At 41.5% G+C, this 25,418-nt stretch overlaps 1 protein-coding gene across 1 annotated transcript in view; it reads left to right on the top strand.

Annotated features, from left to right (window-relative positions):
• Nucleotides 1–13,099: 13,099 nt before the first annotated feature.
• The window catches only part of SRRM4 (serine/arginine repetitive matrix 4), a 194,594-nt gene continuing 182,275 nt past the window's right edge, over nucleotides 13,100–25,418 (top strand). The window contains exon 1 of the mRNA XM_040345593.1: nucleotides 13,100–13,454. Within this exon, the coding sequence (XP_040201527.1) occupies nucleotides 13,312–13,454 (143 nt within the window). The 5' untranslated portion in view covers nucleotides 13,100–13,311. The remainder of the gene's footprint in view (nucleotides 13,455–25,418) is intronic.

Raw genomic sequence — 25,418 nt, 5'->3', positions numbered from 1 at the left:
TACTTTTGTTTATAGCGCAAAAACTAAAAACCGCAGAGGTGATCAAATACCACCAAAAGAAAGCTCTATTTGTGGGGGAAAAAAGGATGCCAACTTTGTTTAGGGGACAAATGGCACGACCGCGCAATTGTCAGTTAAAGCGACGCAGTGCCGAATCGCAAAAAGTGCTCTGGTCTTTGACCAGCAATATAGTCCGGGGCTTAAGTGGTTAAATGTCCTTATTTCTTCTGAGAAATCCTCACTTCCCGTTCTTCTGTCTGTAACGCCACACAGTAATGCAAGGGTTTCTCCCTGGTGTGGAGTGTAGTGCTCGCCCCCTTCCTTGAGGGGGGAGGGGCGAGTAGGAGAGTCAGGACGCTCTCTATGTTGCAGATAGAGAAAATAGCTGTGTGTTAGTGGGCGTCCTGACTCTCCTGCTCGCCCCCTCCTCCCTCGAGGGAGGGGGCGAGCAGGACACTCCACACCAGGGAGAAAGCCTTGCATTACTGTGTGGAGTTACAGACAGAAGAACAGGAAGTGAGGATTTCTCAGAAGAAATAAGGACATTTAGAAGCAAAATGGAAGGATGAGGTAAGTCAAGAAGGACTGCACTAAGGTAAAGGAAGCTATTTGGAAAAACATTTTTTACCTTTACAACCCCTTTAAACAATCCTGCTTTCTGTATATTTGGTACATCTGCCATATAGTATTATACCATAGAGTTTTATACCATATAGTATTATACCATACAGTAAAAATGTGTACATGTGAAGTATGTTACGGTGGCCATACAAACTGATTTTATAATATGATCAATGTGTGATTCAATCAAAATGATCAAATCAGCAAACAATTTAACATTCTTAACGTCCCTTCCAATCAAACATAGTAAACAGCAGGGTGGAAAATGATTGACTGTTTTGCATGCGATTGATAATTGACAATCAGTTCCTCCAACTATCGATCGAAAACCACTTCCTCGTGTGTTTGGCATCTTGATCAATTGGGTTGTTGACTGTAGATTGATTATTTCTATCAGGAGAGATCGCTCAGGTAAGAAATCAATCTGAATTTCACCTGATTAGCTGTTATATGGAATCCTCCTCAAAGTGTCCCTGAAATTCTATTTTTAAATGTGGACAAGTGTGAGGCAAGTGCAAAGGGTTAATCAAGCGCAAAGTCAGAGTGCGGAGCTCTGTATGAGAAACGGCTATGCCTTTTATCATTCCTCTGTCATGTTTCAAATTCAAACTAGGATTTTAAAAATAAGATTAAATTTAAAGCTGAACTCCTAGAAAAGTAAAATTCCTCCCTTGCAGTGGGGCCAAATCCACGCTGGAAGGGTTCAACTACTCATTTACATCTAGGAGTACCACATACCTCCCAACATTTTGAGATGGGAATGAGGGACACCTACTAGCTAATGTATGTAGGCATAGGACACTCCCCCTGCCACACCCCTTAACCACTTAAGCCCCGGACCATATTGCTGCCTAAAGACCCAAGGGGTTTTTACAGTTCGGGACTGCGTCGCTTTAACAGACAATTGCGCGGTCGTGCGACGTGGCTCCCAAACAAAATTGGCGTCCTTTTTTCCCCATAAATAGAGCTTTCTTTTGGTGGTATTTGATCACCTCTGCGGTTTTAATTTTTTGCGCTATAAACAAAAATAGAGCAACAATTTTGAAAAAAATGCAATATTTTTTAATTTTTGCTGTAATAAATATCCCCCAAAAACATATATACATTTTTTTTTCCCTCAGTTTAGGCCGATACGTATTCTTCTACCTATTTTTGTAAAAAAAAAAAACGCAATAATCGTTTATCGGTTGGTTTGCGCAAAATTTATAGCGTTTACAAAATAGGGGAAAGTTTTTTTGCATTTTTATTTTTTTTATTTTTTTTTACTACTAATGGCGGCGATCAGCGATTTTTTTCGTGACTGCAACATTATGGCGGACACTTCGGACAATTTTGACACATTTTTGGGACCATTGTCATTTTCACAGCAAAAAATGCATTTAAATTGCATTCTTTATTGTGAAAATGACAGTTGCAGTTTGGGAGTTAAACACAGGGGGCGCTGTAACATTTAGGGATCACTGTGTGTGTGTTTACTAGTGTAGGGGGGTGTGGCTGTAGGAATGACATCATCGATCGGATCTCCCCTATAAAGGGGATCACCCGATCGATGCGCCGCCACAGTGAAGCACGGGGAAGCCGTGTTTACACACGGCTCTCCCCGTTCTTCAGCTCCGGGGAGCGATCGCGATGGAGCAGCTAAAAACAAATAGCCGCGCCGTCGTCCCGGATCGCTCCCCGAGCGGACCCGACCTCCGCATGTACCGGGGGGGGGTCCCGATCGGACCCCCGACCCACGTCTAGCAGAGGACGTACAGGTACGTACATGTGCCTGTCCGTGCCATTCTGCTAACGTATATGTACATGAGGAGGTCGGGAAGTGGTTAAAGGAGAACTAATCAAAAAAAGGTACTCGTTTTTTTTTTTACCACTACTATTACTTTATATTGGCTTTTAAAATTTACAAATGCAGCAATTTAGAATTTAGATGAAAGGTTTAGTACTGGGAAGGAAACACTTCTTGAAGGAAAGAAAGTACATTTTTATATACAACTGTAGAGATCAGACCAAAATGAGGGGGAAATATGGACAGAGGGACATTGCTCCAAATCAGGGACAGTTCCTTGAAATCAGGGACAGTTGGAAGCTATGGTACCAGGTAAAGCAGTTTTATTTACTTGATCCTCTGCTCCTGCAGCCTCCTCTGCCTCTTCTCCCCTGCACTCTGGCATCATTAAAGTGGAATTAAGTGCCAGAACTAAGCTTAAAGTGTTACTAAACCTACAACAGTAAAATCAGTCTGTATATGCAGTAAAGCATGCTTGGTATACTTAGTGTGGTAACTAAGGGGTTAATCCTTCGCATTGTGTAAAACGGCTGTTTGATCCTGTCTTTGTTTACTGTCCATAATCCATCTCCTGATAGAACAGAGCCTCGGGGACAAGCTGCACATTCTCAGTTTGGTGTGTATTGCTAGAGAGGTTTTTTTTTCTTGGGAGGGTGCATGTGATCAGAACAGGGCCAATCAGCACTGGCCAGACAGAGGGTCAGAGGTCATGCAGCCTCACAGCTAAAGGAGAATAAAAACTCCACCTACAGTACAAGCTTTAACCAAACACTGATAGAAATCACAAGGCTACTATATACTGCCGATGAGCAGTTTATATTTACTAAAATAATTGCATTTCCATGCTCTGTGTAGTGTGGGAGACCAGATATTGTGAATGCAGGGTTCTGGGTTTGGTAACACCTCTCTCACTCTTTTAGTTTGGAGACACAATTGGACCTCTACTTCAGAAAGATCTGGAAATTGTCCTAAAGATAGTCAAGAAGCCAAAATAGCCAGGTGCTGAGTTTAGTAACCCTGCTCTCTCCCCACTTGTAATTCCTATACTAAAAGCCTTGTAGAAGAAGGATGCTTATACTTACCTATTCTCAGGGAACTCTGATCCAGTTATGTGATCTATACTAGTGTTTGGCTTCAGGAGAGAGGAATGATAACCGACAATGGATTAGAATACCTAGACAATGACGTCACCCATGGACTTACTATGGGGAATTCGTTGTCGGCTGTCCCTCCTCTACCCTGAAGCTGCCATTGGGAGCCAGTCACGGGATGGGAGCGCCCTGAGTTTTCAGCTTAGTTAGTTGTAGCCTGGACTTCCACTCTAAAGTTTTACTAAACCCGAAAGCAAAAATTTATTATATTGCAGCTTACTAATAATTAGATGTGGTGGCTGCATTCGTTTTCTTTTCTTTGGCCTTTTTTTGCCAATCAAAACATGTCCTTTGCTTCTGGTATGGATGAAACCTCATGCCAGATTTATAGAAACCACACGCCAAAAAAAAAAAAAAAAATGTCACGTGACGTCACAAGGGGTGGGGTCTCTGGGTGACGTCACCCGATGGCTATGTCCCATGGCTATATAAGAACTGGCAGATAATGGAGCTGACACAATGGCGGGAGCTAGGGTCGGAGGCGGAATGTTTTTTCTATTTATTTATATTTTGAAAATCATTTTTATTGCAAGTTTTATAGACAAACAAAACACATACAACTTAAAGCGGAGTTCCACCTAAAAATGGAACTTCCGCTTAATCCACTTCTTCCCCCCTTACATGCCACATTTGTCATGTAATTTTTTTGGGGGGGGGAGTGGGGAGGTCAGGAGGAGTGGGACTCTCTGTCCCACTTCCTCCTTCCGCCGAGGGGCTGGTAAGGCGATTAGCTTAATCGCCTTATTGCAGCCCCTCCCTGTAGGCGAGCGCCTGTCCAATCGTACGGCGCCGCGCCGCTCGCGCATGCGCAGTGCCGCTCACGCATGCGCAGTGGGTGCCTGGCCGTGAAGCCGAAAGCTGTCACTGCCGGGTGCCCACACTAGGAATCAAGACCCGTCGCTGGAACCGTGGAGCAGGTAAGTGGCTGTTTATTAAAAGCCAGCAGCTACACTTTTTGTAGCTGCTGACTTTTAATAAACTTAAAAAAAAAGGCTGGAACACCCCTTTAAGTGCTTACAGTACACATGAAAATTTGTGGTGATATAATACAATTCTGAAAATGTTGGTGTAGTGGCAGGAGATACATCAGGGAGGGCCCTTGCCGCACCGCTGATTCCTCCTGCAGTCCGGTCGGCCGTGTACCATAACCGCACGGTACAGGAGAATCAGGTTCCTGTTCCCGGCCGGACTGACAGGAAGTGCACACACTGAGTGTTCACTTCCTTTTCAGTCCGGCCCCGGGAACAGCAAACTGAATCTCCTGCGCGGTTATGGTACACGGTCGACCGGACTGCAGGAGGAATCAGCGGTGCGGCAAGGGCCCTCCCTGCTGGGGCCCCTGGCCAGCTCGGGACTAGGAGAGAGATCCATGCACTGACAGGTGCCAAGACACAGATCACCGACTGCAGGTAACATTCTGTGTGCAGATCTATTATTGGACTGATAGGGGGAGGGGTGGGGGTTCTATCCTAGACATGTGCCTCTCATAAACACTGCTTTCCTTTCATGTCGTATTTCTATCTGCCCAGTTCTCATTTCCTAATATGCTTGTTTATGGTCTCAGCATTTGTTTAGCTTGTGTTGCAATATTCCATGTTTATGATTTTATTGGGTTGTATTGAAGATGATATTCTACTCCACATCCCAAAGATCAATGACTCACCAGATCCATCACCTACCTACCTGTCCTGCCCTGTCCTGGGGGCTAATGTCTTCTCTGTGTTATCATTAAATAACACCTTCAGTGTGTAAGCTGACAAACCCAACCCGCAAACCCCCCCCCCCGCTTCTGAACTTGAAAAGTGTTTTTTTTTTTTTCTGTTTGCTTGGGGCCCCCTAATTTCTCCAAACGGCCCTGCACTGTACTAATGAAGGGGACGTGGGTTTTTTGCACTGCTTTGCAATGTTTTTTCGGGTTTAAAAAAGTAACAAGCCAATCATTATGCGCTTAGCTATGGTTGGTATAATGGTTTCTAGTAGTCCTAGGAGGCATGGAAAGTTTTTTTCTATTTTTAGCGGGTGGGCGGCGGCGGCAGAGGAAGGAGACATCAGCGAATGGAAAAGAGCGGAGGAAGAAGACATCAGTGGAGGGAGAAGACTGGGAGAAGAAGACATTGGTGACAGAACCAGAGAAAGTAGACATGTTGGCGCTACGAGGGGGACATTCTTCCTCAATTTTAACAAAGGACTCGTCAAACCCGTCTCTTGTTTTTTGTAGCACTACACTGCTTTTTTGGGGGGGTAATAGGTACAATACAATACAATGTACGTCACACTCATTCACATGGGGGGTCGAGATCTGGGGAATCCATTTCTTAAAGGGGGCTTCTAGATCCCGATAAGCCCCCTGCCCCCAGACCCCCATTAACACCACCCAGGGTTGTAAGGAGGAGGCCCTTGCCCCATCAACATGCAGACCCCCTCACCCCAAAGCACCCACCCCCCAATGTTGAGGGCCTGCTATGGTCTAGGAGGCGGGGTGCCGCTCACTCATCCCCCTCCCATTTTCTCACCTGCCAGTCTGCATGCTCAGATAAGGGTCTGGTATGGATTTTAGGGGGGGACCTATGTTTTTTTTTTTTTGCCGTGGGGTTTCCCCTCAAACGCCATACCAGACTGAAGGGCCTGGTATGGTCATGGAGGGGGGGACTCGCACCATTTAAAAAATGTTTTATTTCGGTGTGGAATTCCCCTTCAAGATCCTCAGAGCAAGTCAAATCAGTTAGGTTGATGATGCGACTTATATTCAAATCAGCAGTAAAGTTACGACGTTTACGTTAGGCTTTTCCCAGCGTATAGTTGCCCCTGCTATATGGTGGCATAAGTGCGGCGCATCAATGTTAAGTATGGCCGTCGTTCCCGCATCGAAATTTTAAAAAGTTACGTTGTTTGCGTAAGTCGTCCGTGAATGGGGCTGGACGTCATTTACGATCACGTCGAAACCAATGACGTCCTTGTGGCGTACTTTGGAGCAATGCACACTGGGAAATTCAATCACGTCGGGTCACAGTAGATTTACATAAAACACTCCCCCCTGATCCAAATTTGAATTAGGCGGGCTTACACCGGCCGATTTACGCTACGCCGCCGCAACTTACGGAGCAAGTGCTTTGAGAATACAGCACTTGCCCGTCTAAGTTGCGGAGGCGTAACGTAAATCAGATACGTTACGCCCGCACAAAATTGCGCGGATGTACCAGAATCTGGCCCCTAATATTTAAACAGTATAAACACAATATAGAAACACTGACAATACCCATTACAAGTAATTGGCCAGTTTAACCTCTTGCCAACCGCCCCACGTACATTTATTGCAGGGCAGCGGCTCCTCTGCGCAGAATCACACACCTGTACATAATTCTGCGTTTCCAGGTCTGGGGCGCGCACATGCAACGCCATTCAACCCGCTCCCGCTGTGATTAGACACAGCGGGAACCAATCAGTGAGTACGGCAGACTCAATGTCCGCCGGGACCCACTGATCGTATGAGGCACAGGCAGAATGACTATCTGCCTATGTAAACAAGGCAGATCGCCATTCTGTGACAATGGAAGGCTGTGATCCTGCTAAACAGAAACACGGATCCCTACCTTTCCACAGTACAAACATACCCCATACAGTTAGCAAGCACTCCCTAGGGACACATTTAAACATTTGATCGCCCCTGATGTTAACCCCTTCCCTGCCAGTGTCACTAGTTCACTGTATTATTGTCACTGGTCCCCTAAAAAGTAACAAAAGTGTCAGTTAGGTGTCTGATTTGTCCAACGCAATATTGCAGCCCTGCTAAAAGTCACTGATTGCAGCCATTACTAGTAATACATTAATAAATAAATAAAAGTTCCAAAAATACAGTATATCAAATATTTTATAGATGCTATACCTTTTGTGCAAACCCATGAATATATGCTTGTTGGGATTTTTTTCTCTCAAAAATATGTAGCAGAATACATATTGTCCCAAATTGATGAAGAACTTTGACTTTTTTTTTTAAAATTGAATGTGTTTTAGAGCAGAAAGTAAAAACACTGTTTTTTTTTTTCAAAATTGTCGGTTGTTCTTTGTTTCTAGCGTAAAAAAATTGCAGAGGTGATCGAATACCACCAAAAGAAAGCTCTATTTGTGGGGAAAAAAATGACATACAATATCTCACAAAAGTGAATACACCCCTCACATTATTGTAAATATTTTATTATATCTTTTCATGTGACAACACTGAAGAAATGACACTTTGCTACAATGTAAAGTAGTGAGTGCACAGCTTGTATAACAGTGTAAATTTGCTGTCCCCTCTAAAATAACTTAACACACAGCCATTAATGTCTAAACCGCTAGCAACAAAAGTGAGTATACCCCTAATTGTAAATGACCAAATTGGGCCCAAAGTGTCAATATTTTGTGTGGTCACCATTATTTTCCAGCACTGCCTTGACCCTCTTGGGCATGGAGTTCACCAGAGCTTCACAGGTTGCCACTGGAGTCCTCTTCCACTACTCCATGACCACATCACAGAGCTGGTGGATGTTAAAGATCTTGCTCTCCTCCACCTTCCATTTGAGAATGCCCCACAGATGCTCAATAGAGTTTAGGTCTGGAGACATGTTTGTCCAGTCCATAGCCTTTATCCTTATTTTCTTTAGCGAGGCATTGGTCTTCTTGGAGGTGTGTTTTGGGTCGTTATGTTGGAATACTGCCTTGTGGCTGAGGGAAGGGGATTATGCTCTGCATCAGTATGTCACAGTACATGTTGGCATTCATGGTTCCCTCAATGACTGTACCTCTCCAGTGCCAGCGGCACTCATGCAGCCCCAGACTATGACACTCCCACCAACATGCTTGACTGTGGGCAAGACACACTTGTCTTTGTACTCCTCACCTGGTTTCTGCCACACACGCTTGACACCATCTGAACCAAATATGTCTATCTTGGTCTCATCAGACCACAAGACATGATTCCATTAAAGGGTTTGTAAAGGTTTGTTTTTTATTTTCTAAATAGGTTCCTTTAAACTAGTACATTGTTGGTTCACTTACCTTTTCCTTCGATTTCCCTTCTAAATGTTTTTTTTCTTTGTTTTCTTTGTCTGAATTTCTCACTTCCTGTTCCTCCTCAGTAAGGTGTTCAGTAAGCTGTTCTAAATGACTTTCCACCTGCTCGGATGATGGTGGAAAGCTTACTGAGGAGAACAGGAAGTGAGAAATTCAAACAAAGAAAAAAAAACATTTAGAAGGGAAATCGAAGGAAAAGGTAAATTAACCAACAATGCACTACCTTAACCCCTTCCCGACCGCCGCATGTACATATACGTCGGCAGAATGGCACGTACAGGCACATTGGCGTACCTGTACGTCACTGCCTAGACGTGGGTCGGGGGTCCGATCGGGACCCCCCCCGCGACTTGCGGCGGTCGGGTCCCCTCGGGGAGCGATCCGGGACGACGGCGCGGCTATTTGTTTTTAGCCGCTCCGTCGCGATCGCTCCCCAGAGCTGAAGAACGGGGAGAGCCGTGTGTAAACAAGGCTTCCCCGTGCTTCACTATGGCGCTGCATCGATCGAGTGATCCCTTATATAGGGAGACTCGATTGATGACGTCATTCCTACAGCCACACCCCCCTACAGTTGTAAACACACACACAGTGTACACCAAATCCTACAGCGCCACCTGTGGTTAACTCCCAAACTGCAACTGTCATTTTCACAATAAAGAATGCAATTTAAATGCATTTTTTGCTGTGAAAATGACAATGGTCCCAAAAATGTGTCAAAATTGTCCGAAGTGTCCGCCATAATGTCGCAGTCACGAAAAAAATCGCTGATCGCCGCCATTAGTAGTAAAAAAAAAAAAATTTATAAAAATGCAATAAAACTATGCCCTATTTTGTAAACGCTATAAATTTTGCGCAAACCAATCGATAAACGCTTATTGCGATTTTTTTTACCAAAAATAGGTACAAGAATACGTATCGCCCTAAACTGAGGAAAAAAAAATTTAATATATGTTTTTGGGGGATATTTATTATAGCAAAAAGTAAAAAATATTGCATTTTTTTCAAAATTGTCGCTCTATTTTTGTTTATAGCGCAAAAAATAAAAACCGCCGAGGTGATCAAATACCACCAAAAGAAAGCTATATTTGTGGGGAAAAAAGGACGCCAATTTTGTTTGGGAGCCACGTCGCACGACCGCGCAATTGTCTGTTAAAGCGACGCAGTCCCAAACTGTAAAAACACCTTGGGTCTTTAGGCAGCAATATGGTCCGGGGCTTAAGTGGTTAAAGGAACCAATTTAGAAAATAAAAGACGAACCTTTACAACCCCTTTAATTCATATCCTTAGTCTGCCTGTCTTCAGAAAACCTTCATTCTGGGATGACAGTCATGCAGATCAATTTGATACAGTGAGCAGTGTATGGTCTGAGCACTGACCGGTTGATCCCTCACCCCTTCAACCTCTGCAGCAATGCTGGCAGCACTCATACATCTATTTCCCAAAGACAACCTTTGGATATGACGCTGAGTACGTGCACTCAACTTCTTTGGTTGATCATGGCGAGGCCTGTTCTGAGTGGAACCTTTCCTGTTAAATCACTATATGGTCTTGACCACCGTGCTGCAGCTCATTTTCAGAGTCTTTGCAATCTTCTTATAGCCTAGGCCATGGGTCTTCAAACTATGGCCCTCCAGTTGTTTAGGAACTACGATTCCCATCTTGCCTTGTCATGTCTGTGAATGTCAGTGTGTTACAATGCCTCATGGGATGTGTAGTTCTACAACAGCTGGAGGGCCGTAGTTTGAGGATCCCTGGCCTAGGCCATCTTTATGTAGATCAACAGTGTGAGAGAGTGAGAGCGATAACACCAAATTTAACACACCTGCTCCCCATTAACACCAGAGACCTTGTAACAATAATGAGTCACATGACACCGGGAGGGAAAATGGCTAATTTTCACTTACAGGTGTACTCACTTTTGTTACCAGTGGTTTAGACATTAATGGCTGTGAGTTGAGTTATTTTGAGGGGACAGCAAATTTACACTGTTCTACAAGCTGTACACTTACTACTTTACATTGTAGCAAAGTGTAATTTCTTCAGTGTTAACGACAAAGATATTTGCCAGCACACCACGGATCGACACAAAGTAGCGTCCAAACAGATAGCTTATTGCATGATCACAACACAAGGAGGGGTGTACTCACTTTTGTGAGATACTGTACATTTTATTTGGGTATGGCGCACAATTGTCAGTTAAAGTAACGCAGTGCTGTATTGCAAGAAATGGCCTGCTCGTGATGAGAGGGGTAGTAAACCTTCTGGGGCTGAAGTGGTTAACAGTATAAACACAATATGGAAACACTGATGATACCCATAACAAGTCATTTTCCTGGTTTATACTTAAAGTAGAGTTCCACGCAAAAATGTAACTTCCGCTTTTTGGAACCCTCCCCCCCCCCCATCCAGTGTCACATTTGGCACATTTCAGGGGGGAAGGGGGAGCAGATACCTGTCTAATACAGATATTTGCTCCCACTTCCTGACATAGATCCCCTCGGTAATCTGCGCCACCTCCGGTGCCTACTCTGTACCCCCCCACTGTCTTCTGGGAGACACACAGCTTCCGGAACACAGCGGGGACCAGTGAAGCCGCGCAGCGCGGCTCGCGCATGCGCAGAAGGGAACCGGGAAGTGAAGCCGCAACGCTTCACTTCCTGATTCCCTCACCGAGGATGGCGGTGGGGGCAGCCGAGAGCCGAGCGATTGCTCAGCTTCGGCTGCCGACATCGCGGGCACCCTGGACAGGTAAGTGTCCATTTATTAACCACTTCCCGACCGCCGCATGTACATATACGTCGGCAGAATGGCACGTACAGGCACATTGGTGTACCTGTACGTCCCTGCCTAGACGTGGGTGGGGGGTCCGATCGGGACCCCCCCCCCCGCGACTTGCGGCGGTCGGGTCCCCTCGGGGAGCGATCCGGGACGACGGCGCGGCTATTTGTTTATAGCCGCTCCGTCGCGATCGCTCCCCGGAGCTGAAGAACGGGGAGAGCCGTGTGTAAACACGGCTTCCCCGTGCTTCACTGTGTCGGCGCATCGATTGCGTCATTCCCTTTATAGGGAAGACACGCTCGATGACGTCATTCCTACAGCCACACCCCCCTACTGTTGTAAACACACACACAGTGTACACCAAATCCTACAGCGCCCCCTGTGGTTAACTCCCAAACTGCAACTGTCATTTTCACAATAAAGAATGCAATTTAAATGCATTTTTGGCTGTGAAAATGACAAAAATCCCAAAAATGTGTCAAAATTGTCCGAAGTGTCCGCCATAATGTCGCAGTCACGAAAAAAAACGCTGATCGCCGCCATTAGTAGTAAAAAAAAAAAATGAATAAAAATGCAATAAAACTATCCCCTAATTTGTAAACGCTATAAATTTTGCGCAAACCAATCGATAAACGCTTATTGCGATTTTTTTTACCAAAAATAGGTAGAAGAATACGTATCGGCCTAAACTGAGGAAAAAAAAAATTATATATGTTTTTGGGGGATATTTATTATAGCAAAAAGTAAAAAATATTGCATTTTTTTCAAAATTGTCGCTCTATTTTTGTTTATAGCGCAAAAAATAAAAACCGCCGAGGTGATCAAATACCACCAAAAGAAAGCTCTATTTGTGGGAAAAAAAGGACGCCAATTTTGTTTGGGAGCCACATCGCACGACCGCGCAATTGTCTGTTAAAGCGACGCAGTCCCAAACTGTAAAAACACCTTGGGTCTTTAGGCAGCAATATGGTCCGGGGCTTAAGTGGTTAAAAGTCAGCAGCTGCTGTATTTGTAGCTGCTGGCTTTTAATTTTTTTTTTTTTGTTTTTTTTTTAAGTGGGACCTCCGCTTAAAGTCAACATAGCATAACAAATGATCAGCCCCTGATATTTACTTACAGTTGTAAAAAAACATTGATTTTTACAAAGTGTAAATTTACTGACGGTTGGCAACCCTAGTCCACGTCTGCTGCTGGACCAAATAAGTAAACGTGTGTTTACCGTCCCCTGGAGAGAAAAACAAACATTTACTGCTGGTGCCAAGTCAAGGGAAGACTTTTTTTTTCCCTGGAGCCAGGTTTTAAAAGACATTCCCTGATTGGCTGCAATGTGGAATCAGTCTGAAAAGTATTTTAGTGCGCTGCGAGTGCAAAGGGTTAATAAAGTGCATCATGATCAGAGCGCAGACCCTTGTGTGATGAGAGCAGACTGAGGAGTGTATTGTCTGCCCCCCTCTTGTGGGTCATTGCTGGAGTGAACCTTGGACCATTATGCCAGGCACACGCTTGGCCTGCGGGCTTTTGTTATGCAGATGAGTCAGGCCTGGGAAGCAAGCACTTGTCTTCTTCTGATACAAAGGGTGGGGGGAAGAAAGGAATTAAAGGGGGGGGGGGGAGGCTGAAACTTTGCCAGCCCCTGTTTACACGTCATAGGAGACTAAACAAGAGCCTAGACTTGTCTTTCCTCTCTAGTCCCAGTCTATGGTGTGTGTCCCCTGTCCCTGGACCGGCTCTGTAGGCTGATGCTGCCAGGACCACACGCTGATTACTGAACACAGCCCCGGGGGGAGGAGTCAGCGAGGCTCCGCCCCGCCCCAAGTGTCAGCCCAGCGGAGTGGATTCAGGACCGCCAGCACTTGGACAGCTCCTGAAGTGTGGTCGGTGCGGCGGCCGCTCTCCTCTCCGGTCCTCTCTGATCCTCTCCTCCCGATGACTATGGCCGACGTCCAGCAAGGGGAGAAGCAGCTCTTCGAGAAGTTCTGGATGGGGACTTTTAAAGCCGTGGCCACCCCGCGGAGGGAAAGCATCATCTTTGCCAGCATCACCTCTCGGAGTCGGAAGTCCTTAGCCAGGTAGGAGCATCTGGGAGGGATGGTGCACAATTGTGGTCCATATTCCGGGACCTCATTGTTATACAGCACAACAGGCTGCCTGGTGGGTTCAGGGCTCTTCTCATTCCATCATCTATTTCTTCTAAACTCATAGAATAAAGACAATGACAAGGAGACCGTCTTCTACAATAGAGGTGATGATGGAGAAGGAGAGATCGCTACTTTTTGTTAGATTTGGAAGAGTTCAATGCACATCAATAGGCATCTCCAATCTTTGTGTGACAGTCCCTTTGTCCTGGAAGGAGCTCTCACTCCTATTACTGTAATGAGAAGCAGCATGCACTCCTCATTCATAGACAATGCATGGGCAGCCAGGATCACATGTACACACAGCTGTCTGCTCAAGTGGCACAGCTTCTAATAGCATTATGCCATTCAGTCTTCTATTTTATATAGGTGCTATTACCTACTGTTACCCATATTGTTGGATATATCATGCTCCTATGCCCAGGGTACATCTAACCCTAGGGGTTCCTCCAGAGGATTGAGTCATTTCTGACTCTCAGACCAATAACCACTCACAATGATGATTTTTTTGTTATATATCTGTAAGAGAGGATTCTTCCCACTGATCACATATAAAAGGAGCACTTATCCCACTGATATCATATATAAGGAGCATTCATCCCACTGACCCCATATATAAAGGACATTCATCCCACTGATATCATATATAAGGAGCATTTATCCCACTGATAACATATATAAGGAGCAGTCTTCCCACTGACCCCATATATAAAGGACATTCATCCCACTGACCACATATATAAGGAGCATTCCTCCCACTGACCACATATATAAGGAGCATTCCTCCCACTGATATCATATATAAGGAGCATTCATCCCACTGACCACATATATAAGGAGCATTCATCCCACTGATATCATATATAAGGAGCATTCTTCCCACTGACCCCATATATAAAGGACATTCATCCCACTGATATCATATATAAGGAGCATTTATCCCACTGATATCATATATAAGGAGCATTCATCCCACTGATACCATATATAAGGAGCATTCTTCCCACTGACCACTTATATAAAGGACATTAATCCCACTGACCACATATATAAGGAGCATTCATCCCACTGATCCCATATATAATGAACATTCATCCCACTGATATCATATATAAGGAGCATTTATCCCACTGATAACATATATAAGGAGCACGCTTCCCACTGACCACTTATATAAAGGACATTCATCCCACTGACCACATATATACGGAGCATTCATCCCACTGACCCCATATATAAAGGAGCATTCTTCTCACTGATAACATATATAAGGAGCATTCATCCCACTGATATCATATATAAGGAGCATTCATCCCACTGATATCATATATAAGGAGCATTCTTCCCACTGACCACATATATAAAGGACATTCATCCCACTGACCACATATATAAGGAGCATTTATCCCACTGATAACATGTATAAGGAGCATTCTTCCCACTGACCCCATATATAAAATACATTCATCCCACTGACCACATATATAAAGGACATTCATCCCACTGACCACATATATAAGGAGCATTCATCCCACTGATATCATATATAAGGAGCATTCATCCCACTGATATCATATATAAAGGACATTTATCCCACTGATCTCATATATAAGAAGCATTCATCCCACTGATAACATATATAAGGAGCATTCTTCCCACTGACCACATATATAAAGGACATTCATCCCACTGATCTCATATATAAGAAGCATTCATCCCACTGATAACATATATAAAGAGCATTCTTCCCACTGACCACATATATAAAGGACATTCATCCCACTGATAACATATATATATAAGGAGCATTCATCCCACTGATAAGATATATAGGGAGCATTCTTCCCACACACTACATATATATAAGGAGCATTCTTCCCACTGATAACATATATAAGGAGTATTCATCCCACTGACCACATATATAAAGAGCATTCTTCATACTGACCACATATATAAGGAGCATTCTTCTCACTGATCACATATATAACAAGCATTCTTCATACTGACCAAGTATATAAGGAACATTCTTCCTACATACGCTCTCTCTCTCTCTATATATATCTATATATATATATATATATATATATATATATGGCATTTTTTTATATATATATATATATAAGAGGCATTCTTTCTACTAACCACACATATAAGGGGCGATTTTCCTACAGCCCATATTATCAGGAGCATTCTTGCTACTGACCACATATATAAAGAGCATTCTTCCCACTGACCACATATATAAAGAGCTTTCTTCCTACCAACTACATATGTAAGGAGCATTCTTCCCACAGACCAAATATTTAAAGAACATTCTTCATTACTGACCATATATATAAGGAACACTCTTTCCACCTACTATATATATATATATATATATATATATATATATATATATATATATATATATATATATATATATATATATATATATATATATATATATATAAAGCATTCTTCCCACCAACTACATATATATAAGGAGCATTCTTCCCACAGACCCTATAAATAAAGGTCATTCATCCCATTGACCACATATATAAGGAGCTTTCATCTTACTGACCACATATATAAGGATCATTCTTCATACTGACTATATATATATATATATATACATATATATATAAGGAGCATTCTTCCCACCTACTACATATTAATATATATATATATATATATATATATATATATATATATATATATATATATATATATATATATATATATATATATATATATATTTATATATATATATATATATATATATATATATATATATATATATATATATATATATATATAAGGAGCATTCATCCCACTGATAAGATATATAGGGAGCATTCTTCCCACACACTACATATATATAAGGAGCATTCTTCCCACTGATAACATATATAAGGAGTATTCATCCCACTGATAAGATATATAGGGAGCATTCTTCCCACACACTACATATATATAAGGAGCATTCTTCCCACTGATAACATATATAAGGAGTATTCATCCCACTGACCACATATATAAAGAGCATTCTTCATACTGACCACATATATAAGGAGCATTCTTCTCACTGATCACATATATAACAAGCATTCTTCATACTGACCAAGTATATAAGGAACATTCTTCCTACATACGCTCTCTCTCTCTCTATATATATATATATATATATATATATATATATATATATATATATATATATGGCATTTTTTTATATATATATATATATAAGAGGCATTCTTTCTACTAACCACACATATAAGGGGCGATTTTCCTACAGCCCATATTATCAGGAGCATTCTTGCTACTGACCACATATATAAAGAGCATTCTTCCCACTGACCACATATATAAAGAGCTTTCTTCCCACCAACTACATATGTAAGGAGCATTCTTCCCACAGACCAAATATTTAAAGAACATTCTTCATTACTGACCATATATATAAGGAACACTCTTTCCACCTACTATATATATATATATATATATATATATATATATATATATATATATATATATATATATATATATATATATATATATACATATATATAAAGCATTCTTCCCACCAACTACATATATATAAGGAGCATTCTTCCCACAGACCCTATAAATAAAGGTCATTCATCCCATTGACCACATATATAAGGAGCTTTCATCTTACTGACCACATATATAAGGATCATTCTTCATACTGACTATATATATATATATATACATATATATATAAGGAGCATTCTTCCCACCTACTACATATTAATATATATATATATATATATATATATATATATATATATATATATATATTTATATATATATATATATATATATATATATATATATATATATATATATATATATATATATATATATATATATATATATAAGGAGCACTCTTCCCACCTACTACATAGATATAAGGAGCATTTTTCCCACTGATCACATATGTAAGGAGCATTCTTCCCACTGACCACAAATATAAGGTGCACTCTTCCCATGGACCGCCACACTAGCGTACAGTGAGCTGTAGATTTATTAATTATTAGCAGGGATTTCCTGAGACCAGAAAGTTATTTTAAGTGTTCATCCATGCTAAAAAGGTTGAGAAAGGCTTGATCTATTGAATAACTGATCACTTGCTGAGTTTTGAATCAACATGAAAGTTGTAAGATGTGAGTCATATAATTTTGCTTTAAGTCAGAGAAGAAATGTAAAAAAAAAAACGATTCTAAGTTAAACCGGATGGATATTTTTTTTTAGAGGTGATGTGCTGTGGCCATTTGGCAGCATTTTGTGTTGCAGGGTAGTACATAGCATCAGATCACTAAATCCTTTCAAGGTGTTCTGAAGTGAAATATTTTGTGCTGAACTTGAGAATTGCAGCCATTCATCATGATCGGGTGATAATGATCGCTGGTTGGCAAAGTAGCGTGTATTATTGCATTCTTTACTGTGGGGAAAATGCAACAGATTTATGCTTTGTACAGTGTGGGATCTTTATTGGTTTTTAGTGAGTGAGACCGTGTCAGAATTTGACTCCATGGAACTAGTAGTCCTCTACATGCGCAATGGTGCAGCTGGAGCTCTGTCACTGACTTAGCATATTGGAGGGAAATGAATTATTTAAAGCAAATGTGAGACTGCTCCTGTGCTCGGCACTCATTACTTTCTTTTGTGTTTGTAGCAAAGCAGACAATTTTTATTTTGTGCTTGCCCCAGGGCTCATTGTTCACGTATTGAATGAAGTATATGAACTGTGCAATGGAACATGAAACCTTTCATAAACTATAGAGACATTTTACAGGTACCTGGTGAAATGGTTCTTTACACTGGGAGCTATAAAAATGAGCAAGGAAGGCATGAGCAGCTTTAAGATTTTACAATTAGCTAACTTAATTGACATGCATTTTAAATTCAGATTAATCCAAATGTAAATGTAATGTATAGACATAATACTTTTATAAGTAAGGCATGTCAGTAAAATTTAACACTCTGTTGCTGGTAAACCAAAATTGCACCCATAAACTTCCCCATCCATGCATCCTTCTTGTGTGATCCATGTGTTCATGTCTTTGTGCTTGATCTATTACAAAAGGGTTGCCTGGCTTAGCAATATCCAATGCTGGCATAGAATCAGACTTACTGATCAAATGATGATGATAATGACAAGTGCACAGTGCAGTAACCCGTAACAACCAAAGATCGTCAGTTTTCTGCAGTTAGAACAATGAAAGATGGTTTCTGATTGGTTACCATGTGTTATACCCTTTTGTGAACCTTAAATGGCCAATAAATGCTATATACCAAGTTGAGACTAGTTTAGAAGGAATCATTACCTAATGTCAAAACCACTAAACCATGAGTAGCTAAAGTCATCAGGTTATGTCAGAAGGAAATAGTAAAATATGTAGTAATTAAGGGCCAGTAATGTGAACATTCGATACCTGGCGAATTCACATCTGCAGCAGTAAATGGACGGTATATGGACGGTATTCAGTGCATGCGCCGCTAAGGTGAAAAGGACAAACATTCTCAATTTTACTACTTTAGATAGAGAATTACAGAACACCGTTCTACGCAGCAGTTTGGGCACCAAGAGCAATGACTGCAGATCGATCTTTGATGACCTCTTTCTTTTCCCCTAACACTAGAAAGTGTAATTATATACTTTGCTTCCAGTAAGTCTTGTGCATTCTCTTATGTGATTACACTACTGATTAGGTAGTTCTATAGACCTTGCAGTTGGCTGACACCCAACTGACAAGATGTTTGTCCCAGAACGACTTAAGCTAAAAGCTGCCATGTGCTGAAAAAACGGTTTCCAAGATAAAACACCTTGCCAAAGAAATACAGCTTAATCTGTGAAGAATACTAAATATATACCCTGCGTATATATATATATATAAAAAAAAGGCAAGCCAGGTATCCCTTTCAATGGGAAAACATACATAAATTACAATATGTAGACTTTAATCTCTTACCTACCGTTGACGTTCTGAAACTGACCATTAATTGTTGTCCTGTGCTATGCAGTAATCGTCTAGGCATTTGCATTATATTCTACAACAGCAATAACTGTCATTAGCACAGTATGGAATAATTGGCCTGAGTATTAAAACAACAATAATGTTTTAGAAACACTGCTGGATAGGAACACGTGACTGTTTAATGATTCTTTTATAGATGGATACGTGCTAGAAAAACAAGGATGTTTCTTATCTACTCCTGTTATACTTATCCTCCATCTCTGTTGTAGGCTTTGGAAAAACTCAAATGAAAAAAATAGCTGTGTTGCTAATTTGTGTTACTGAAGTAATTGAATTTTATAACTGTGTAGAACAACCTGCAGAGATACTTCGATAACTGTTTCTTTAGAGGTAAAAGGGGTCACTGTGAAAAAAAAAATGGATGTCAGGTAGAGGTCTTTGAAACTTTTCCCATTAGCTTTCAGATTCTGTAATCTTAGTGCAAGATGACCTGAGAAAGGCAAAAGACGCTTCCACGCTCCAGTAACCAGCTACAGTGTATGGCAATGTTACTTGGCCAGTCTTAGAGGACACAGTGATAAACAGACAAGGAGATGGTACACAACAAACACTAACATGATTAATAAAAGGGATAAGGTTAATAAATATCCACATTTTGGGGCCAGAAAAGGACAATTGTGAAATCCTGCATGCACTGTGAGCATTATAGCTCTATTTGGGAAGGTCTGTTCAATCAGAAAATAGGCAATTTGTAAATGGCAGGAACACAAAGCTGTTAAATGATCTGACCATAGTCAAATGAAATCTGGTTTGATGATATCTCCATTTTGCACAACATCATTGCCCAATGCAAAGCCAGTGCTATAACAAGTGTGGTTCACTGTTTGTTGGTACAAAGCTAAATGCTGTATTTAACAAATGTCTTCTTTGCCCCCCTTGTGTGCCATCTACTTAAAGTGGTAGTAAACTCTGTACTACCACTTTTACCTACAGGTAAGCCTATAATAAGGCTTACCTGTAGGTAAAAAGAATATCTCCTAAACCTGTACGGTTTAGGAGATATTGCTGTTGCAATGAGCAGCACATTGCAACAAAGGGAATTTGGGACTTTAAAATGAAACAGTGGGCTAAATGGGGACAAAGTAATGAAACAAACCATAGATGAAATGTTCATGTATTGAGAAAATAGAATATTTAGTAGAAACAAATAGCTTGTACAAAAGTGCAGAACATACATTTCATACATAATACAATAGTTGGTATAAAAATACATTGAATAAATAACAGTCGATGACAACATATATGACCACATAGAGGTTGAGCATAACCACGCAATAAGTGAAGTATAAAATTTAAATAGATCATAAAAGTACTGGTTGATCAGAATGGGTCCCATAAACGTGTATAGCTACATCTTTGTAAGCCCGACACGGCGTTTCGTGTATATGAAAAACACTCATCAGGGGCGGATGTAGTGGGATATCTGGAATACAGATTTGATTAGTGATCAAGGTATTACAATTGGATCCACCAAAAAAGAGGTAGTAAGTCAATTCTGGTTACTTACATAGTATGCCAAAGTGGTAATGTAAATACAATTAAGACCAAACGTATGCAATGAGCTACTGACTGCAGCAGCGCATGCGCAGGGGGGTTCCTCGGCTAAAGGCCCGGAAGCCGCCAGACCTTGCCGGAAAGAAGTCTCCCGCGCGCATGCGCGGGAGTGACGACATCGCTGCTCCAGCCACTCACAGCGCTGGAGCAGCGATACCCGGAAGACACGCCGAGGCAAGATGACATCTCCCTCGGCGTGGACCAGGTAAGTTCCCCACGCCTCGTTCCAAGGTAAGTATTTAATAATGAGCTAATATGCGGTGCATACTAGCTCATTATGCCTTTTGCCTTTCAGGTATGTATGTTAAAAAAAAAGCTGCTGCGGGTTTGCTACCGCTTTAATAGAGAAGTAAAACAAAAACAGATTTTCAACAACTTCAATTATATGAGCAAATTTGCTTTCATATAAGCTGTGTGTAGAAGACAACCATGACCAGTTGTGTATTGTGGATGACCATTTTCTCCAAATTGCTCCTCGCTGATTTGTTTTATAGTTGCATGATTGATCAGATATTATTGCAACATTGTGACCACAGGAGTAGTGAATTTCAGGAATCAATGAGAGGCAAATTCTGGTTCTATTATTCATGCAACTGAAAATCTAGGCAAAATATCTCATTTGTGTTTGAGTAGTTGTTAACTAAGGACAGTTGTCATAGGTTAACCGATGAAGCTGACTGATGGTCCGTCACGCCTACACACCATAGGTTAAATAACCGATCGTGTCAGAACGCGGTGACGTAAAACACGACGTGCTGAAAAAAATGAAGTTCAATGCTTCCAAGCATTCGTCGACTTGATTCTGAGCATGCGTGGATTTTTAACCGATGGTCGTGCCTACTAACGATCGTTTTTGACCTATCGGTTAGGAATCCATAGGTTAATTTTAAAGCAAGTTTGGCTTTAGCCTATGGTTAAATAACCTATGGGGCCCACACACGATCGGTTTTGACTGATGAAAACGGTCCATCAGACCGTTGTCCTCTGGTTAACCTATCGTGTGTACCAGGCCTTAGACTCCAGTTGGGGGATTTTAATGAACAAGCTTAAAGCAAGACCTGTGAACCTGTGATCCTTTATAGTCCATAAGGTAAGAGGGAATTTTACAATTACCTTCTTATTCTGGCAAGAATTTTAAAGGGAACAGAGAGATTCTGATAAGAGATTTTCTGATAAGAAAAAAATAAGTTACCGTATATACTCGAGTATAAGCCGAGCCAAGTTTTTTAGCACATTTTTTTGTGCTGAAAATGCCCCCCTCGGCTTATACTCGGTATCATCTTTTTGCGCCTGATCTTCAGGACTTTGGGGACCCGGCACCCCTTTCATAGACTCCCATGTTAAACGTTAATTTCTCCTGTAAATTCGGGGGCACAGTACCGACTGGCCGTAGATCCCCTGGACCCGAAACTTGGCACACATGTATCCCCCTTTCTCCTCTACAAAGTTTGCTGTCTGGGGGACCTACGGCCGGGGAGCACCAATTTTTCATATCCGGGCACCCCTTCTAGATACTCCAATGTTAAACATAAGTCTAGTTATGGACACAGTGAGACATGGGCACAGTGAGGCATGGACACAGTGAGGCACATTGGGGCATGGACACAGTGGGGCATGGGCACAGTGAGGCATGGGCACAGTGAGGCATGGGCACAGTGAGGCATGGACACAGGACACAGTGAGGCATGCCCATGGACACAGTGAGGCAAAGTGCGGCACAGTAAGGCATGCAGATGGACACCCTAGGCTTATACTCGAGTCAATAATTGTTCCCATTTTTTTGTGGTAAAATTAGGTGCCTCGGCTTATATTCGGGTCGGCTTATACTCGAGTATATACGGTATGTTAAATAAGGATGGGAAACTCCTTCACTGGCATGGTGCCAGTAATAGCCTAGCTTAAGGATAGCTTAAAATAATCACCAAGCACTCATAATAGTAGTCATTTATTTATTTCTATAAATTAAAAGTGTATTTTTTATCCTGACATTTGATGCAACAGCCATGGAATAATGACCTCTTTAACATTGTTAGACTGCCTAGAGAAGGCTTTTATATTGCTAACTGGACAGTGACAAATGAATTTCCTTATCAAAGATGCTATTAAGAATCCAGACAAGCATCCTTAATAAATATGTATAATACATACTGCATTATTTTAACCAAGCTTATTCAATAAAGCAGCGTTAAAAAAAGTATTCATTGCTAAAGTAAAGTTACCCATAGCTTAGTATACATACAGTAAATCTGATTATTTGCTACTAGTTTGTACATTTTACATTAATATCTCTATTTTATTTTGTGCTGTCTAGCAGAGTATGAATATTTTCCTGGTCTGATGGGGTCTGTGATGATGGGAAATCTCAGGGGATTCATATGTCTACAATTTAATGAGATAATGAGATACTACTGTTACTAATACTCTAGTACTACTGCTGCAACTACTATATAACCCTTTCACGTCGAGCGTACGCATATATGCGTCCTCGGCTTTCGGGGGTTATACCGGGATAATGCCCGCAGCTGCAGGCATCATCCCGGTACCGTTGTTTAGAGCCGGCGATTGGCTATCCATGCTAAAAGCCTCTCGGTTGTTATGCCGGAGAGGTGGGAGGGGACATCCCCCCTCCCGCCGCCTCTCGCCGCTCTGACCAGGCCTCCCGTCCCACCGGAAGACCCAATCCTCGATCCGGCACCTCCAGTGTCCAGGCGCAGACTGAAACTAAGCCGTAAATGGCTTTGATTCAGTCTCCGCATTGTAAACATGGAAGCGACATAATGACGTCACTTCCGGGTTTCTCGGCTGCCAATGGCGCCGGATTTAAAAAAATACACAGTATTCAGAATCACAGTTTTCAGTGATCTGAATACTTTGAAGTGCAAAGGAGGGATCGGGGGTCTTTTAGATAAAGAGTACCTGTCACCACCTATTACTGTCACAAGGGATGTTTACATTCCTTGTGACAGCAATAAAAGTGATCAAAATGTAAAAAAAAAACAAAAAAAACTAAATTTTAATATTATAAAAATAAATCGAATAAATAAAAAAAACGTTTTTTTTTTTAAAGCGCTTCCCTCCCCGCGAGTCGCGCCTGCATATGAAAACAGTGTTCAAATCACACATGTGAGGTATCGCCGCGATCGTCAAAGTGAGAGCAATAATTCTAGTACTAGACCTTCTCTGTAACTCTAACCTGGTAACCGTAAAAAAAGTTTAAAGCGTCGCCTATGGAGATTTTTAGGTACCGTAGTTTGTCGCCATTCCACGAGTGTGTGCAATTATAAAGCCTGACATGTTTGGTATCTATTTACTTGGCGTAACATTATCTTTCACATTACACAAAAAAATTGGGCTAACTTTACTTTTTCATTTTTTTTTAATTCATGAAAGTAAATTTTTCCGAAAAAGTTGCGTTTAAAACACTGCTGCACAAATACCATTCGACATAAAATATTGCAACAATCTCCATTTTATTCTATAGATTCTCTGCTAAAAAAATATATATAATGTTTGGGGGTTCCAAGTAATTTTCTAGCAAAAAATATGGATTTTAACATGTAAACACCAAATGTGAGAAATAGGCTTATGCTGCGTACAGACGGTCATTTTATGCGATGTAAAAAAACGACGTTTTCTGTTCAATTTTCCAAAACGACGTTGCCTACACACCATCGTTTTTTCACAATGCTCTAGCAAAGCGAGGTTACGTTCACCACGTTTTTTCCATTGAAGCTCGCTTCATAACTAGCTTCTGGGCATGCGCGGGTTCAAAAACGTCGTTTGAAACGTCGTTTTTTGCTACACATGGTCAATTTCTGTGAAGTAAAAAACGACGTTTTGAAAAACGACACATAAAATTGAAGCATGCTTCAATTTTTTTTGTCGTTTTTTACAAGACATAAAGCAACGTTTTCCCCCACACACGGTCAATGAAATTGACGTTTTTAAAAACGTAGTTTTTTTACATCGCATAAAACGACCGTCTGTACGCGGCATTAGGCCTCGTACACACGACCGGTTTCCTCGACAGAATCCATCAAGAAACTTGGTGGGAGAGCTTTTTTGCCTAGGAAAACGGTCGTGTGTCCATCTTTCATCGAGGAAACCGCCAAGTTCTCTTTTTCCTCGACGGGAGTCTCAATTTCCTCGTCGTGTTCCTCGTCGGGCTGGTTTTCGACGAGAAACACGATGGTGTGTATGCTAAAAAACCCTTGCATGCTCAGAATAAAGTATGAGACGGGAGTAAAAGTACCATTTGTAATGGAGATAACACATTTTTCACGCTGTAACAGACTGA

Source organism: Rana temporaria, chromosome 1 (genome assembly GCF_905171775.1).
Source record: "Rana temporaria chromosome 1, aRanTem1.1, whole genome shotgun sequence".
Classification (NCBI taxonomy): domain Eukaryota; kingdom Metazoa; phylum Chordata; class Amphibia; order Anura; family Ranidae; genus Rana; species Rana temporaria.
The sequence above is the reverse complement of the archived record's forward strand: the minus strand, read 5'-3'. Positions and strand labels throughout refer to the sequence as shown.